We start from the raw sequence: 15,736 nt of genomic DNA, 5'->3' as shown, positions 1-15,736 counted from the left end.
GTTTTGAACTGAGCAGTGGAGGTGAAAAATGCCCAGAAATAGGTCATGCCAAAATAACATACTCCCATACGGCAAAAAGATGCAAAGCAACAAAATTTCAATTAGCCACCCGGGCTATTATTTCTTTAAATCGCTGAACTCAACGAGCCTATATTTGGGACAGGCATCTATATGGGACAGGTCTTTAATTCCTTTCACACAAAATTGTTGCTCCATGTGTAGCCACACTGGGCCAGTGAAAGGGACTGGGCGTGTAATTGGGACAAGGCTTTTAATTTAATTTTTACCGTAAATTCTACATTAAAGTTTTGACCAAAGACAATATATTCAGATACACCTTTGTAATCACCAACATTTTCATTAGATTTTCTCCATAACAGTAACTGATTAAACACTAATACTAATAAGTTTGTTGGCCCAACACACCAGGAAAAGTATTTGCAATATTAGTGTGTGATAAATGTCGGGATGCTTTTTGGTCGCTGTGATCAGGTGTTAGTTTTTATTAGGTACAATTAATGACACAATTCTGTGGAAGCTAATGCAGCTAATATCGATGTTTCAACTGCTTTCTTTCATTTAGTTTTTCATAATTATAAAATAAACGTTTACAATTATGATACTAAGATATTATTTAGCAGATGCTTTTCATAATTATTATAAACTTAATTTGCCATAATAATGTGGAAAAATCCTTAGTGATTTTTCTTTCATGTAGCAGAAATGAGCTTCCATACATTGTGTTGATGTGCTGTTTTGTTTTTTGCCCTCTAAAATGTAAGGAACTGTTATGGAATAAACTTTTCAACAGTATTTAAGATCTCCAACTTAATAAACTACATTAAATTCTGGATAATTCTGGATGGCTTTAAGTTTTGAATCATTTAGTCAGACGTTATGAATTTGTCATAGGCCATTAACAGGACGACTTCTGGATTGTAAAATATAAATTTGGATGTTATATTCCCCTTTGAATGAAGCCAATCTGTAGAAGTACGCTGATAATACTTGTGTATATGGCTTGTATGGAATATATTTCAGTAAAATAAATCCTTCTACTAAAGGGGAAAAGGCACCACTTCAATATACCGAGCTGATGTACATACCCAAATGTTGTCAGCTGACTTGTGTCTGTAAACAGGAAGAAAATGACACAGCTTTTTTATTCCAAATGTTTTTTTTCTTTATTTCAATTGTAGGGCCCAGGCCTTTGACACTTCTGAAAGCACCCACACGCTCTATGCTGAAACTGGAGTCAAAGTCAGCATACAGCCAAGCGTTCAATTTGACATTTCAATGTTGTTAAATACTTGGAAAAAAGAAACAATTCCAGTACAACATCTTTAGTACAGCATCATGCACAGCCAGTGGAGGAACATGCATGTTCAATGCGAATGGAGGAACTGTCAGATATCCGATTAGTGCTGTTAATCTGCACTGAGATGGTTTCTTATTTGCCTCTTGGTTTTATTACATGGACCATTTCATTCACTGTAAATTAACAAATCTGCGGTTTCATCAGTTTTGCTCAACACCATGAGGACAATCCAACGTGCCCTAAGTACTCTGCTACCCACAATGCTTTACACTCACAATTGTACTGGAATTATAAACCCTCTGAGGAGAAAGGCTCAAACATGAGGAAGGGGGAAAAGTAAGAATGGTGCGCTGAGTTGCCAATGTCCTGATGAGCTCACCCCTGAAGCACACTCACTGCGGGGCCACACAGCACTCCCAGGCCTCTAGCAGAGTGGTCAGAATGAGGAAAAACAAGTTAATGAAATTGAGGAGTTGGGGGGGGGGGGGGCTATCCTCGACTCCAGTTAGGTGATGTTGATCGCTCAGCACCTCACAAAGCGCACAAACACACAGGCTTTAATGTTTCAGTTAATGCTCTTCCAATCCCCTCCCTACCTCCCTCCACTCTGGCACATTTTCAGCAGTCTGAGAGATACTCAAAATGTACATGGAGAATAAAAAGAGGATTAACAGATCCAGAGCTAATACCATGACATTCCTCCGCTGTACAAATTGTTAATATCCTATAGGTTAGCTAAATGTGAGCTGGCCCTTTAAGTTATGTACAAAGAAACCCAACAGCAACCATTTCAGCAGTAAAATGAAATGCAAAAACAATGTCACTTAACTTGTTTGTTGTTTCTTCTATGGTTTTAGAAAGTAATTTGATTACAATTAACCAAAAACATGAGGTTTAAGGTAATATATATATAATATATATTCATATGTCAAGGTTAAACAAAAATCTACAAAGCAAAAAAAAAAAGGCATATGTACATGTTCACCCTGTCCCAGAAAACAAAAAAGAGACCCAACTCTCGGGCTTTACCAAATTCATACCTTACATCCCTCCTTCCCTCATGTGCTTCAAGTGCTGTGTCGTAACAAAGCACACAGGAGGTAAATGGTTCTGTGTGATGGCATCTGAGAGCTCGTCCCCATGAATGGCTAAAATGAACCACTGTTTGCTGTTTTGGATGAAGGCATAGATACGAACTTGTAGCGGTTGCTGTGATGCACGTGCAATTCCGAGTCTGTGGCACTGAACATGGGAGCCAGACTGGGCAGGCCATCACAGAGCCGACGCTGGGTACAGCCATGGATCTGTCACATTTCAAGGCATGCAACCAACACACCAATGTTCAACTTGCTCGTACCATTTCCATCACAAGGTTTTTAGCTGATATTCTTGCAGTATGTGTGTATGCATGTTTTTTATGTAATAGATATCTGCGTGTAAACGTGTCTACTTTTGTTCCTTGAAGTGTGTGTGTGTGAGTGTATATGTATGTGTGTGTGTGTGTGTGTGTGTGTGTGTGTGTGTGTGTGTGTGTGTGTGTGTGTGTGTGTGTGTGTGTGTGTGTTTCTATCAGGAAGTCTGCCTTACTTTGAATGCACCAACATTTTCTGTTACTATGTTTGATGGACTGTTGTGTCATTATAATATACCTAACATGTCTCAATGTGCAAGAAAGCAGCAGCATCTATTATTTTCTCTTATTTCTTTTGAAGGAAAAAGACTGAAAAAGAAAAAAGAAGTAATCAAATGTTCACTGAGGAGCAGAGGAGCTGGCGACTTCCTGATGAGTTGATATGGGTACGTTGGTTTTTCGTTTGTTTCCTCAATTTTTGTTCAGAAACCAGAACAGCAGCTGCTGATGGGTCCGTTAAGCAGACGTTGTCTGGATGTTGTCCAGACATGGTCCTGGTGGCTCCTCCCCCCACCTCTGCACCCTGCCTCAGGCCTCCTGGGGGGCAGGCCGCTTGAGGTCCCTGATCTGTTTGACCAGGTAAGTCTTTTCGTCATTGAACTGTTCGTCCTCCGTTCTGTCGTTCTGGAACTTGCTGAGAAACTCAATGAGTTTGGTTTGGTTTTTCAGCAGGATGTCCAGGATGGGCTGCGTCTTGTTGGGGTTGGCCACAAACACCTGGGAGTTTAGGAAGAGGGCAAGGATGTTAATATGTGCAGATATTCTATATCTTCGATGTGGTGGAAACTGTGTTTGGATTCTTACCTTAAAAACATGGAAAGCCTCAAACTGGATGTTGCGGCTCTTGTCCCGTAGCAGGTTCATCATTAATTTGAGATTCTCTGGCTTGCTGATGTATTTCGTCATTATGGTGAAATTGTGCCGGTCAAGAAGCAACTCCCCCAGTAACTGTGAGACACAGAAATAAATATTAATTGGAATATATATATATATATTTTAGTTCAAATAAACACAAGACATTTGTGCTCTAGAGAAAGGATCAGCGCTCAGTGAATAACCTCCTAAGCCCTATGATAAGCTATTATGGCAAGGCTTAACTATTCTATTCTATACAGACCAGTGAGCAGTGATAGCTAACACGTCTTTGGTTCTTTCTTTAAATAGACAGTTGCAGATTCATCGAATAAACAGGCTCACAACTTTAAACCCCAATCTTTAACTTCCTTTTCCTGCTAATGTTAAGTGGCATTAAAACTGAAAACACGAGCCAGTTTTACAAACAATTCTAGTGTTAACAACCCTTAACAGTATCAGAAATTAATAATAAACTTTACTAGAAGAGTTCACTCAATGTAGTGGACACTCTGCCTGGACAACTCTTTTAATTCACGCAGACGCGTTTCAGAAGCTGAGAAAAATACACGCTTCATATGTTTTTGACAGAGCTGCTACATAACTGGACTTTGAACAATATTAACTTTGTCTGCAGACGATAGCACAACAAAGTAGGAGATAACAACAATAAACATGATTAAATCAGACCAAAAAATAAACACTTAACTACATCGCCTGCTTATTTACGTAAAATAGAAGCACAGGTATCGAGGAAAAAGGACCAAATCAACACAATCTGTATGTCTACAAAATAAGGCAGGCGAAACACTAAGTGTCTGAAATGCTGATGGAGTGGTATGACGCTGGAGAAGACAGACAGTGGAAACCTCCACCCGGTGGAATTGTCCCTACCAGCTCCCTTACAGTTAAGATAGCACTGAAGATAACAAAAACAGTGCCCAAATCATCTGTTATCATGGCTAACTTTAGTGGATCATAACATTCTGAATATGTAAATAATCTGCAGATGCTCTGGTTCAAAATAAGACCAAACCTTTCTATAGATGTCAGTTTTAAAGCCACAAAAAAGGCAAAAATGTGTCCTGCAACAAACTGCAAAGCTTGTTGTTTTTAGCCAACTGATTCACAGACAACTTGCAGCCCCTACTGGCTGGTTGGGAGGTGTCAAGAAGCAATCATGGTATGAAACAATCACTAAAACAAGATTTTAAACAATTATGAATTAGTCATAAATGTGCACACCAAATATTAGGCTAATTGGTGCAGTAGTTTTCAAGATTATCTGCGGACAGAGGGATACACACACTCACAAACATGCTTACACGTGACTACGCATGATCCCTGGAGATGATTAACAACTTGAGAGAGAGAGCAGGTTTCAATCTTTGGTATTAATTTGTCAGTGAGTTGGCAATTTGTTTACATTTTGACAACAGATTATGAGTTTAGAAATACAAAATGCATATTATTCAGACTAAGGTGAATGTATGCGCTAAATGTAGTCACAAACATGAGGCAAGTGACGCTGAAGTGAAGAAGACTCAGAGAACATTACTGTGCTACCACCACTAGATGGCAGTCACAACAAGGTGATGAAGGTGGAATGGTTCAGAGAAACCAAACACTCTGAGCAGACCCCGTCTTTAAATAGCTCTCTGAATAGAGTTGCACCACTACATGAGACCTGTTTACTGGCACGACCCGTGGTCCTTACCTTGAGGGACTGCCTTTTAGTCACGTAGTTTTCTGAGTGGAGTAACTTCTCATATTCACTAAAGAACTAGAGAGAGAGGAAGAGACAGTGACAGAGAGAGGACAGAAAAAATAGAAGTGATCGGGGGCGAGACAGAGAGAAAGCGAGAGTCATCTGAATGCGTCAAGCAGTGGTTTTTTACAATTGCATCTGTGTCTTGTATCACAACACAATGACAGGAAAATGAGAGATTTTCTGTCAGAGACTGACAGCTACTTTGTGTTCACAGCCTGCAAATTATGTCCCAAATGGCTGGTTTGATGTTGTTGAGGAAAGAGACTGTCAGCATGCCAAACACACAGACGGCTACAACTTTAATTTGCATGTAATTGGCGAAAAAAATGGTTAAATTCAATGAAAGTTTGTAGAAATAGTAAGCACTGAATTCCACTAAGAAGGCCTTTAAACAATGGTACATACTACAAAAAAGCTGCACCTATTGAGTGATTAATGATCGCTGAATAATTCTTTGTTCCTCTGTTTTGTTGTGATAAACTCTGTACTGATGAATATTTCCAAAAAATACAATTTTGTCAAATAATACGTTAAGATCTGTATTGTTAACCACTCGTTTAGCTGCTAATAAACACTGGTGGTAAGGACACATCCAGCCCTACTTAAAATACAAATCACTTTAAGCCTTTCTGTCTCACTTCAGGTAAAGCTATTTCTTTTTAAACACTAGGTTTATGCTGAGTGTGGACTTACTCTGTCATAATGTTGTTCCAGAAACTCTGCACTCAGTAGCTTGTGTCTTGTGAGGAGGTCCTGGAAAAAGACAATGCAGACTATTAGAAATAAATTCATATTTTATGTTTACTACTGAGGGTGCTTTCACACCTGCCCTGTTTGGTTCAGTTCAATGGAACTAAAGTTCGTTTGAGCAGGTGTGAACACAGCAATCTCACTCAGGTGCGCACCAAAACAACCGGACCCGAGACCTTCTTGAGGAGGTGGTCTCAATGCATCAAAACATTGTTTTCTAGTTGGAGCTGCGCCTCGTTTTCAAACTGTATGGTTTGACTAAAATGAACAATGACAGCAATATAGTCCACGATGAGCAGCGCTAAAATCAACCTGCGTAGTTGTCCCTCCATTGTGACATTACTCTAGGGAACTCTTCTTCAACGTTTGCTTTACTTCCTGGATTTTTCCCGCATGAAAATTCTGACCAATCAAGATCAGCTTTCTCGCACAAGACATTTTATCTGGTCCGTTTGTAAATGCTGCCGTGAGAACATGAACCAACTCTAGGCAATTATACAACTATGTAACAAGATTAGTCCCTGATTCAGACCAAAGCGAGACAACTCTAGGTCTGAAAGCACCCTTAGCCTGGCTTCATCTGTCTCCTTTTTGGACACTGTAGATTAAACAAACTGAAGCACATGCAGAAATAATCCTTCAAAAAAAAAAAAAAGCCTGAAACCCCCAACCTAAAATTAGACTGAAAATGTTTTGGGTCACGGTGTTATTAGTGATTTTTCCGGACATAATTCTTATCAAAGACATGAGACAACTGGTTTATGAGATGCAATTAAGTTAGCAAATTCATCATTTTTGCTTTGTAAGAAAATAAATCTTAGCTTTAATTCCAGGATTAAAATCGGAAGCGTGGTGTTAAAGTTTGTCCAGATAGCACAAGATTTCTTCCCGTCTTTAAAATACAAGTTTCAACAACACACCCCTCTGACAGAAGTCTGAGTCATCAGCAAACCTCTGGTAGTGGTTTGAATGACAATATGACTTAACATGATCTCACTTTCAATCAGAAATTCAAGTTAATCATTGAGGAGACTCTAACAAGGTTTCTACGTCAGCCACTGTAATTTTCCGTTTTGAAAATCAGAGGTAGATTCATGCCTGCATAGCATAACTTTGCCTTTATGAAACTTGTCTATCCCATAATAGCAGCCACCGTTGGCTACAAATCCTCAACCTCCGTTTGTTTGTGTCAGTGTGTCTTTATAGCTGCAATATCAGCAGCAGCCAAAGCATCATCAAATTTGCTGTTTGAGCTTCTACTTAGTTACAATGCTTCAGATTATATAATGTAAACAAACCACATTCAGCGGAGTCGCAGGAAATGGGACATGGGGATGCTGAAGAGAAATGTCTTGAAACTGTTAACAGCATCTCCGCTAATCACTCACAGCAGTTAATGACTTAGTTTTGAAATGATGCTTTTAGATTCTTTAAAGAAAACAGTCACTAATTTTAAGAAGTCACAGATGTTTTAGAGCACTACGCAAAACAGCTGAACAGGTGAACCAACTTACTTTGAAAGTGGCAAATGCGTCTGAGGCAATGTCGAAAGTAGACATCTCCACATATCTGAAGAAGTCGTAAAACTGCTCTGACCACAGCGTGATTTTGGCCAGCGGTTCATGTCTGATGCACTCCCTCAACATGATACCACAGTTTAGGGCAATCTCTGGGGACTCATACCTGCACAAGACAGCAACACAGGACAAGGACTCAACATCATATAGAAGCAAACTGCACACACATTCATTTGGTGATAGCAAATAACATTTACGACGAAATGTTAATTACACATGACCAGTTGTGTTAATTATGTCATTAATGATGCTTAATTTATTTATTACTTTGTGAATATATTTCTGTGGAGACATTTTTACACAGCACCTGCATAGTATAATGAAGGATTAGCATTTGTTTCATCATTACAAGAAAAAAGAAATCCTGTGATAGGAGGATAACGTCGAGGAGCTCGCCACTAGACTAATCACATTGAGAGTATTTGCACATGTCGAAGGTTCATTGCTTTATTACAACACTTTAAACGGTATCCCTAAAGGCTTTACGGAAAGACACCCATCGTGTCATGCCGTGTCATATGATGTGTGTCATAGCCAAGGTGGGTCAATCCAGAATGTGAATGTAACAAAGTTGCGAAACTCTAGGAAAAGAGGACAGTGTTGTATCCTGTGACACCCTTGTTGAGGAGTGAGTGAAGCTCAAGCGATACGCTACCACAGTAGGACCTGTGTGTATATAAGCTGTGCAAAGCATTTTTTCTTTTGTTTTACTTTGTTACCTTTGTAAGGAAATCCAGCCAAAGAACCAGAGTCAGTTTTTGGGATCAACAAGCTAAACAACAGATTCATCTTCAAGAGACTGAGCAGCAAAGACACTGGCACACTTTCTGCTTGAACTTATCATTAAAATTAAATGGCTATAGAATAATGACACCAGCAGTCTTTAGATTGATTTCCTATAAGCCTCACTTTCATTATGCAGTTCTGTCCGCCACCTGGTCTGATCTCGCTGGGAAATGATGGCTCGATTTACAGCACTAAGGAAGTGCGTCAGGATAGCACTTTTATTCTCCTGGTAGCTAGCAGTAGCTATCCCCAGTTACCAAAGAGTTTCAATGTAAGCTCCAAGTTACTATCCCCAGTAGCGGAAATGGCGGACAAAGGAGACACTAGAGTAACTGTGGAAAACAAAATGCAGTGTGTCCTGTGTTGCTGGGAGTTACTAGGCTCTGAGGAAAACGGAAAGCGATCCCGGTTGTCTTTGCAACAGCTACGCCAACAATAATACTACTTTGTAAAGCTAGAGTGGGAAGAGTTATCAGTTTCCACTTTAATAGCACCAAACAATGTACTATACTAATATCTCAGTGAATATCTATTTACTCAATTTGGCTATGTTGTCTTTGAGCATTATGAGCATTGCCTTCTGTACTGTACGTTCCTGGGCATGATATAACTCCAAATTTGGCATCTTTAACAGCTACTTTTATCTTGCTTTGTCGAGCACAGGAACAACTGATGAGGGTGATATGGAACTTGCATCACAGGAAGCTAGACAGACACAACTTTCATCACAGTTCAATGCTGCTTTAAGGCAAAAACATTTGAAGCCATTTTCATTCTTGTTCTTGAGGTAGCAGTCACGCCATTTAAAAACAGGTGCTCTCATTTCCCTTTGTGTTAGGCAGTCACTCAGGTGCTCTTCAATAATAAGTTGAGATCAATGGGGGCATTATGACTCTCTGTGTGTGTTTGCGTGTCCTTACCCTTTAAGCAACATGAAGAGGATATTCTGCTGGGTGCAGAGGTACTCCACTGTCGGCGTCCGAGTGCCAATCTGACGCCTCAGGATGTTGTTGAATATCTGAGCCACATCTTTTTTACCCTGGGGGCAAAAGATAAACCACATATGTAGGTGTGAGGAAGTTGAGGTTTATAATATGCAATACATGAAGAATACAATGCACAAAAAGGTTATACAGCACTCTTCCACACTGACAATTAGGAGCTAGAGAAAGGTGGAAAGCAAAAATGCAACTCTGAAAATAAGGTATGGTATTGCTTAAATTGTGACAGAAATTAAATAAATGATAAATTTTTGGTGTTTCAGCATCAAGAGCAAAGATTAATATCCTCTTAAGATAGTGACAAGGACAGTGACAAATTGCTACCCATAACAGTACAAAAATTCAGCATGCACCAATTGTGCACACGACTCTCGAAAATGTTGAATTACTGTCATATTTCTATGGTGTACACTTGTGATTTGCAATTCTTCACCAGCTTTGCTTTTACACACAGGGAGGATGGGTGAGGGTAAAAGAGGAAGAGAGAGATCACACAACACAGTGAGTCATGCTGTGATAGAGTGAGTCAGGGAAGCCTGCAGCAGCAGTTGCCACACAGCACCAGTCTGACATATTGCAGGGAGACGTGAGTTTGCCCACACATCAACATAGGCAGATGTGTACCTCAGATAATCTTCAACCACTTCACTGCCTTCTTAGTGTTAATTAAATGTCTCCCACTTTATTTTCACTTCTTTCAGTCTCGTTCATTAAATATCGTTCTCACTCAATCTTATAACAGATGCCAAGTCTCACCTCAAAGTCGATAAGCTGCAGGTCCGCTATGAGGGTGCTGAGCAAGCCGCTGTTGTAGAGCTCTTGGGCTAGCTGGGCCACTGCTTCTGTTTGGGGCTCTTTCTCATTAGTCCCATAAAGGATCTCCTTCATCGCCACCAGGCTTTTTGACACCTCCTCTGTGGCCTTAATAATAAACACATAGCGCATGTTACAGAAAGCTACTTCAAACTCATTTTCAGAGTGATGAGGTGATGAATCCCACAAGTGAAGAGCGAGTGAATTTCTGCGAGATTCACCCTACCTTCTCGGCCTTTTTGTCCGAAATGTCGTGCTTCTCGAGCACCGTCATGCTGTCCTTAAGGTTTTTGACGATGTCCGCCGGCGACTTGTGGGACTTGCCAAAGGGGAAAGGCATGGCGGAGAGTTACCACGAGCAACCAGGCAGCGGACTGTCCACCTGAGGAACGAAAGGTGAAACTGGATCAGGGCCTGTGAAGATGGCGGCACTGCTGAGATGAGACTGAAAAGGATGTAAAAAGCACCAAAGACAGAGACAGACCTAAATAAACGTTGCTGTACTGTATACAAAAAAATCTTAATGTATAAAATAAAAGTCTTAAATAACAGATGACCTACAAATAACATGGTCTCAGTTATTCCAGGCAATATCAGGCAGCACTGACACTGGAGCAGAGGCATTTCCTTTCTTTTCTACTGACATTTAAATTAAATCTATTTTCCAGATTTGTTTTGTCCTCTATAGCATTTTTCAAAGAACTGTCTGAGTTGTGATACCACTATGGTTATTGTGGGCAAATTATCTTGACAGTGAGTTATGATTTTTATCACCAGCGTACATGTAGAGTAGCAAAGACAACAGCAGACCGAGAGAGAGGAGCACGTAGTGCTGTCCGAGCTTATTCCCAAAAAGGTGCTGTTGGTGGGCCAATTCCAGTTTCCGTAACATAAGCCACCATTAGCTCCTGCTGTAAAACAAAGCAGCTAGCTCTGATGCCAAACTGAATTAAGCCCTGATGAATCAATCACTGATGGCATTTATTACTAATTCAAGTCCCATACCAGGGAAATGTTAACACACTAGAGGAAAGGTGATTTATTTATATAACTTGTGCGCATAATATCTGGATCTGACCTTCAATGCTTTATTGTGAGGTAGTACAATCTTGCGAATCTTCTGGTAATTGTCGGTAAATGATTAATCAAGCAATGTTTACTATGACATAGGTCTACTTGCACCGTGACATAGCCTCAGCCCTTTGTATGACCCATACTCCCTGACCAAGTAAACACCTTGTCACATAACTAAACATACAGCACATTCTAATGTTACTAATTTCAGTCAATAATCACACTCCTCTCTAAACAAAAACCTCTAACCGGAGATAATACTGAACCACTTCACAAGGACCATATCTCACTGCTGCTGTTATTTAACTGGGTTACTTAACAAGGACCCTTATCTACACAACTCCCTGACCCACCCAAGCACCTCACATATACAGCGGGGCAAAAGCCGAAGTTTTCTGAAGAGACAAGAAGTGAGAGGAGAAATTCCAAGAACCCAGGACAGAAGCATGTCAGTAAAACTTCATCACAGTATCATGATCATTTTAGTCAATCAGTTATTTTCATTAAACATACTGCACTTTGAGACATCTGTTTCCAGTGGGATATTGATGCCACAAAACATCAACACAAGGTACACATCAAACCCTAAGAAGCACTGACCTAACAGTCTGTCACCAACCTGTTGTCCTGCCTGGATCCTCTAAACTCTGGACACAAACCCTGGAGTGGTCACACACGTCCTCTTATGTCTTGGCAGGGAGTCCACATTTAGAAAGCAACGCTGGGGCCAGGAATATAAACCAAGCAGCACCGAAGTGGGAGGTGCAGTCCACCACCAGTCGTATATGATGTGTCATGTGTGACTAAGTTGAGCTATAAAACATGCCACTGGGTTCACTGGTGGCTCACCCAAGTTGTGCTTGCTTACATCTTTATTAATCTGGACACACCTCAACTTCGCCAGGTGGCCAAATCCGTCTGTCGCACAGACTAATGCTCGTTAATGTAGCCAGCAGGCAGCAGAACCGCCTCTCCACTCCTGACCCGCTTCAGTGTCACACAGTGACGCAAATAGGAGGAAACATATGGCAGGTCCTAAATCAGCTGGTCCCTGCTAACCAACAATGACTCCAGTGCTTGCTAATCGTATCGTATGCTGGAGTAATGTTAGGTCAACAAATGTCAGAGGTGATGTGCTCCTGACTTTCCTACAAACTGATCTAACGTGGCCTAAGAGACGGATAGGGAGTCCAAATCTCTGCGACTCTTTCAAAGGATACCACCGTCATGCTAGCCAGGACATGCTTCACATATCCGCGATTACACCATGGCCCTGAAGTGTAGTTACCCTCCAGGAAACAAACAAAACAGTGCCAAAAAACAGCTCAAACGTCACCCCTACCCTTCAGTCCAGGCAGCAGATGCTCTGCTATCATCTGACAGCAAGCTAGCAAAGAGCAGCTAACGTTAGCTAATGCTAATCCAGTTATCTAGCTAGCTTATTTACACATATCACAAACTCTCCCAAAGCTATTTCTGCTACACTTCAGACAAGTATAACTTAACTAACTCAAACAAGTTGCACACCCGCGGCCCAGTAAGCTGACCAGCGTGAAGCTGACAGTGAGCACCGCCCCTCTCTGTTATCCATGCCTGGTTTGTGATGGTGTGAAGCCTGCCAACTTTGCGCAATGCTAACAAAATGGATACTTGCTCACTGAGTAATTCCGCGTCTGGCAAATGCAACACAGCTATAATGCAGAGCTACAGTAAATAAAGTAATCCAGCTACCTTTACTTTGCACTCAACAGCTCCCCTTTTTGTCTGTTTGTAAGCTAGCGTGGCCTGTAATATTTCAATCACTGTCCACCAAACAACAGTGCTACTGCTAACTTGCTTGTGGAAGTGTGTGTGTATGTGTGTGTCGACACACCGAAGGCCTCAGCAGGCCTGATGGTTACAAACCTTTCCTGACTGCTTTAACCTCATTTTAAGCAGCTACGACAGTAAGAAGTAGCTACATTTATTACAGCCAGTTTTGTAACGTGATATTGGTAACGTCATTTAGCTAGCCCTGTTAGCATAACGTTAGCCTGGCCTGGCAGTCTCTCCCTGCGCTGGTAACGTTACTATCAAGCCCATGCCTGCCTTTAGCACATCACCAACAGCAGGCTATATTCAGCTAAACGTTTTTACTCGCTGAGAGCTGTCCAATAAGCTAACTAACGTTAGCAAATGTAGCTAGCTAGCTAACTTTAAGGCAACCGTTTTCAGCTAAAATAGCCTCACACCACAATGCTTGCAAACAGTGATTCACAGCATTAACGTTACATACACATAACATTATACCTTGTAAACGGCGTCTTCACTAGTGTCCCCCGACTTGTCAAGACAGCAAAAGGCAACTCAGGTGCTCCTCGGAACAAAACCTGCTTTGTTTTCCCTGTTCGCCGCCTCCCCTTGTTGGTAAGTTGCTGTAGTTAATTGTGCAGCCCCTGTTTCCTAGTTCTTTCTCTGAGCTCGACTGGTGAAGCTAGCAGCGGAGCGGGTGTCACTGCAGCGGCGTCTATCGCCCCCTCTGGTCGTCTTGTGTCACTGCAGCAGGGGTGGTTGCACTCCGCGAGGATGGCAGGTGACCGCAGGAGGGCGCCCTAACCCCACAGACCATTTGATATATGTACAGGTTGGTGATGCTCGAGTTATGTTCATTTATAATGCAAAGCATGTCATAATAATAATAATAATAATAATAATAATGTAGGTCTAATAACTGTCTGTAGATTTATCCTAAGATAGGCCTACTGGAAGACAACAAAGGCCTCGGAATTGAAATTTAATTAATTTAATTTAATTTAATTTAATTTAATTTAATTTTAATTTAATTTAATTTAATTTAATTTAATTTAATTTAATGCAATGGTGGACATAGCATTTTATGAAGGTATACTCAGTAGAATAAATGGCGATCAGGAGAAAGAAGTATATCCTTGGGCCCAGTTATGGACTCATATGAAAACAGAATTTAAGCCTATATAAATATGAACTTGCTCTATGAACATATGTGTGACTTGTTTTTGTTCGTTAGTTTTTTTTCTATACACTGGAGTCCACCTCCATATTATAAAAAATATGTACCTTGTATTCATGTATGCCCGGAAATTAATATGTGTATGCCATTTACCAAGCCTTTAAAACCAAGAAAAACTTGAATTATAGATACTAATACTACTTCTACTACTACTACTACTACTACTAATAATAATAATAATAGTACCGTGGATTTATATTTTGTGTTTCTGGATAGAATGATGCTCTACAGAGAACAAAACAACAAAACAAAACAAGAAAAAAAGAAATAATCTATAAAAAGGGAAACAATGCAGATGGGAGTAGAAGAACATTTTGACGATGTGTGTGCTGGTTTTGTTGTTGTTGTTGTTGTTGTTGTTGTTGTTGTTGTATTCAATGTAGCGTGAACATCACAACCTATTCCCCTCAAAAAAATATTTCAATATAAAGTGGAAGTGAAGTGGATACGTAGCGTATGAAGGATGGGGGTGATGTGGTCATGGGTGCGGGAGTGTGTGAGAAGACGAACAGCTGAATTCTGAATATACTTTAGTTTCTTAAGAGTTTTGGATGATGAACCTTAAAGGAGAGTCTGATCTAGTCTGGAATTGATGGATGAGAACATAGAAGGTGTTGTAAATGTAGGGGATACTGAGGACTGTTGCAACAAGTCTCATTTCTCCAATCAGAAACATGCAAGAGTAATGACACTCATACTGCAGATGCTCAGTTAGACCCCCACCACACCAGAAATGCAGAAGACAGATTAAACATCCTCTGCTGTGTTTAGTGCAAACAATTGTTTTAGAGGTATGAAAGTGTGTTTTTGTCACACTGTCCTGACCTTTTGTATGACTTAATCAAAACTTAATAATCATTGCTTTGTTGACACAGTTAACATGTGTCTTGTTCAGTGTTTCTTGCCAGCACATGATGATCTGCCCTGGCTGAAATGGTGGGGACAGTTGCAACAAGTTGTCGCAACTATCCCTAAGCTAAACAGCCACGTCAAAACAGACCACACAACAGTATTTTCAAACATGCACAAGTCATTATGAGTTACACAATCATTGGAGTTAACACAATAATGGGATTGTTTTTTTATTTCCTATGAACGTAACCTTATTATTGTAATGATCCATTAGTAAACAGTGAGCCATTATTGTTTGTCATACACTGAAAAAATAAATCAAAAGCAGAAATTAAATTTTTCTTGTTTGCCAAGAGTGAGGAGAGTTACTAACAGAGGTTGTCCACAAACAAAACTCAGTAACTGTTATTTGATAATAAAGCTAAATAAATAATACCATGAGATTATTGTATGGTAATGCATGTTTTCAGCATACGTATTAAGACAAAAGTTATTCAGTGAAA

General features: G+C 40.3%; 1 protein-coding gene across 5 annotated transcripts; it reads right to left on the bottom strand.

The window, feature by feature from the left end:
* Window positions 1-2,782: 2,782 nt before the first annotated feature.
* On the bottom strand, window positions 2,783-13,851 carry cab39 (calcium binding protein 39). Of its 5 annotated transcripts, none has more exons than XM_050068811.1 (9): window positions 13,643-13,851; window positions 10,506-10,724; window positions 10,223-10,387; window positions 9,386-9,504; window positions 7,617-7,785; window positions 6,046-6,105; window positions 5,299-5,364; window positions 3,534-3,677; window positions 2,783-3,446 (listed from the first exon to the last, which is right to left on the bottom strand). In XM_050068811.1, the coding sequence occupies exons 2-9, from the start codon at window positions 10,617-10,619 to the stop codon at window positions 3,258-3,260; spliced, it is 1,026 nt and encodes a 341-aa protein (XP_049924768.1). In that variant the 5' UTR covers window positions 10,620-10,724; window positions 13,643-13,851; the 3' UTR covers window positions 2,783-3,257. The 5 variants fall into 5 exon arrangements, with proteins under 5 accessions (XP_049924768.1, XP_049924777.1, XP_049924759.1 ...); XM_050068820.1 differs by having other exon boundaries at window positions 10,506-10,693; XM_050068802.1 differs by having other exon boundaries at window positions 10,506-10,661.
* Between the last annotated feature and the right edge of the window lie 1,885 nt (window positions 13,852-15,736).

The sequence above is a fragment of the Epinephelus moara genome, chromosome 2 (genome assembly GCF_006386435.1).
Source record: "Epinephelus moara isolate mb chromosome 2, YSFRI_EMoa_1.0, whole genome shotgun sequence".
Lineage (NCBI taxonomy): Eukaryota > Metazoa > Chordata > Actinopteri > Perciformes > Serranidae > Epinephelus > Epinephelus moara.
This window is presented reverse-complemented; position numbering and strand designations above follow the sequence as displayed.

Coding starts and splice junctions, on each gene's coding strand:
- cab39 (XM_050068811.1), bottom strand. CDS start 10,619: ATGCCTTTCCCCTTTGGCAAGTCCCACAAGTCGCCGGCGGACATCGTC. Junction 6,106..7,616: donor ACGCATTTGCCACTTTCAAA/GTAAGTTGGTTC, acceptor GTCTTTTTCCAG/GACCTCCTCACAAGACACAA. Junction 3,678..5,298: donor CTAAAAGGCAGTCCCTCAAG/GTAAGGACCACG, acceptor TGTGTCTCACAG/TTACTGGGGGAGTTGCTTCT.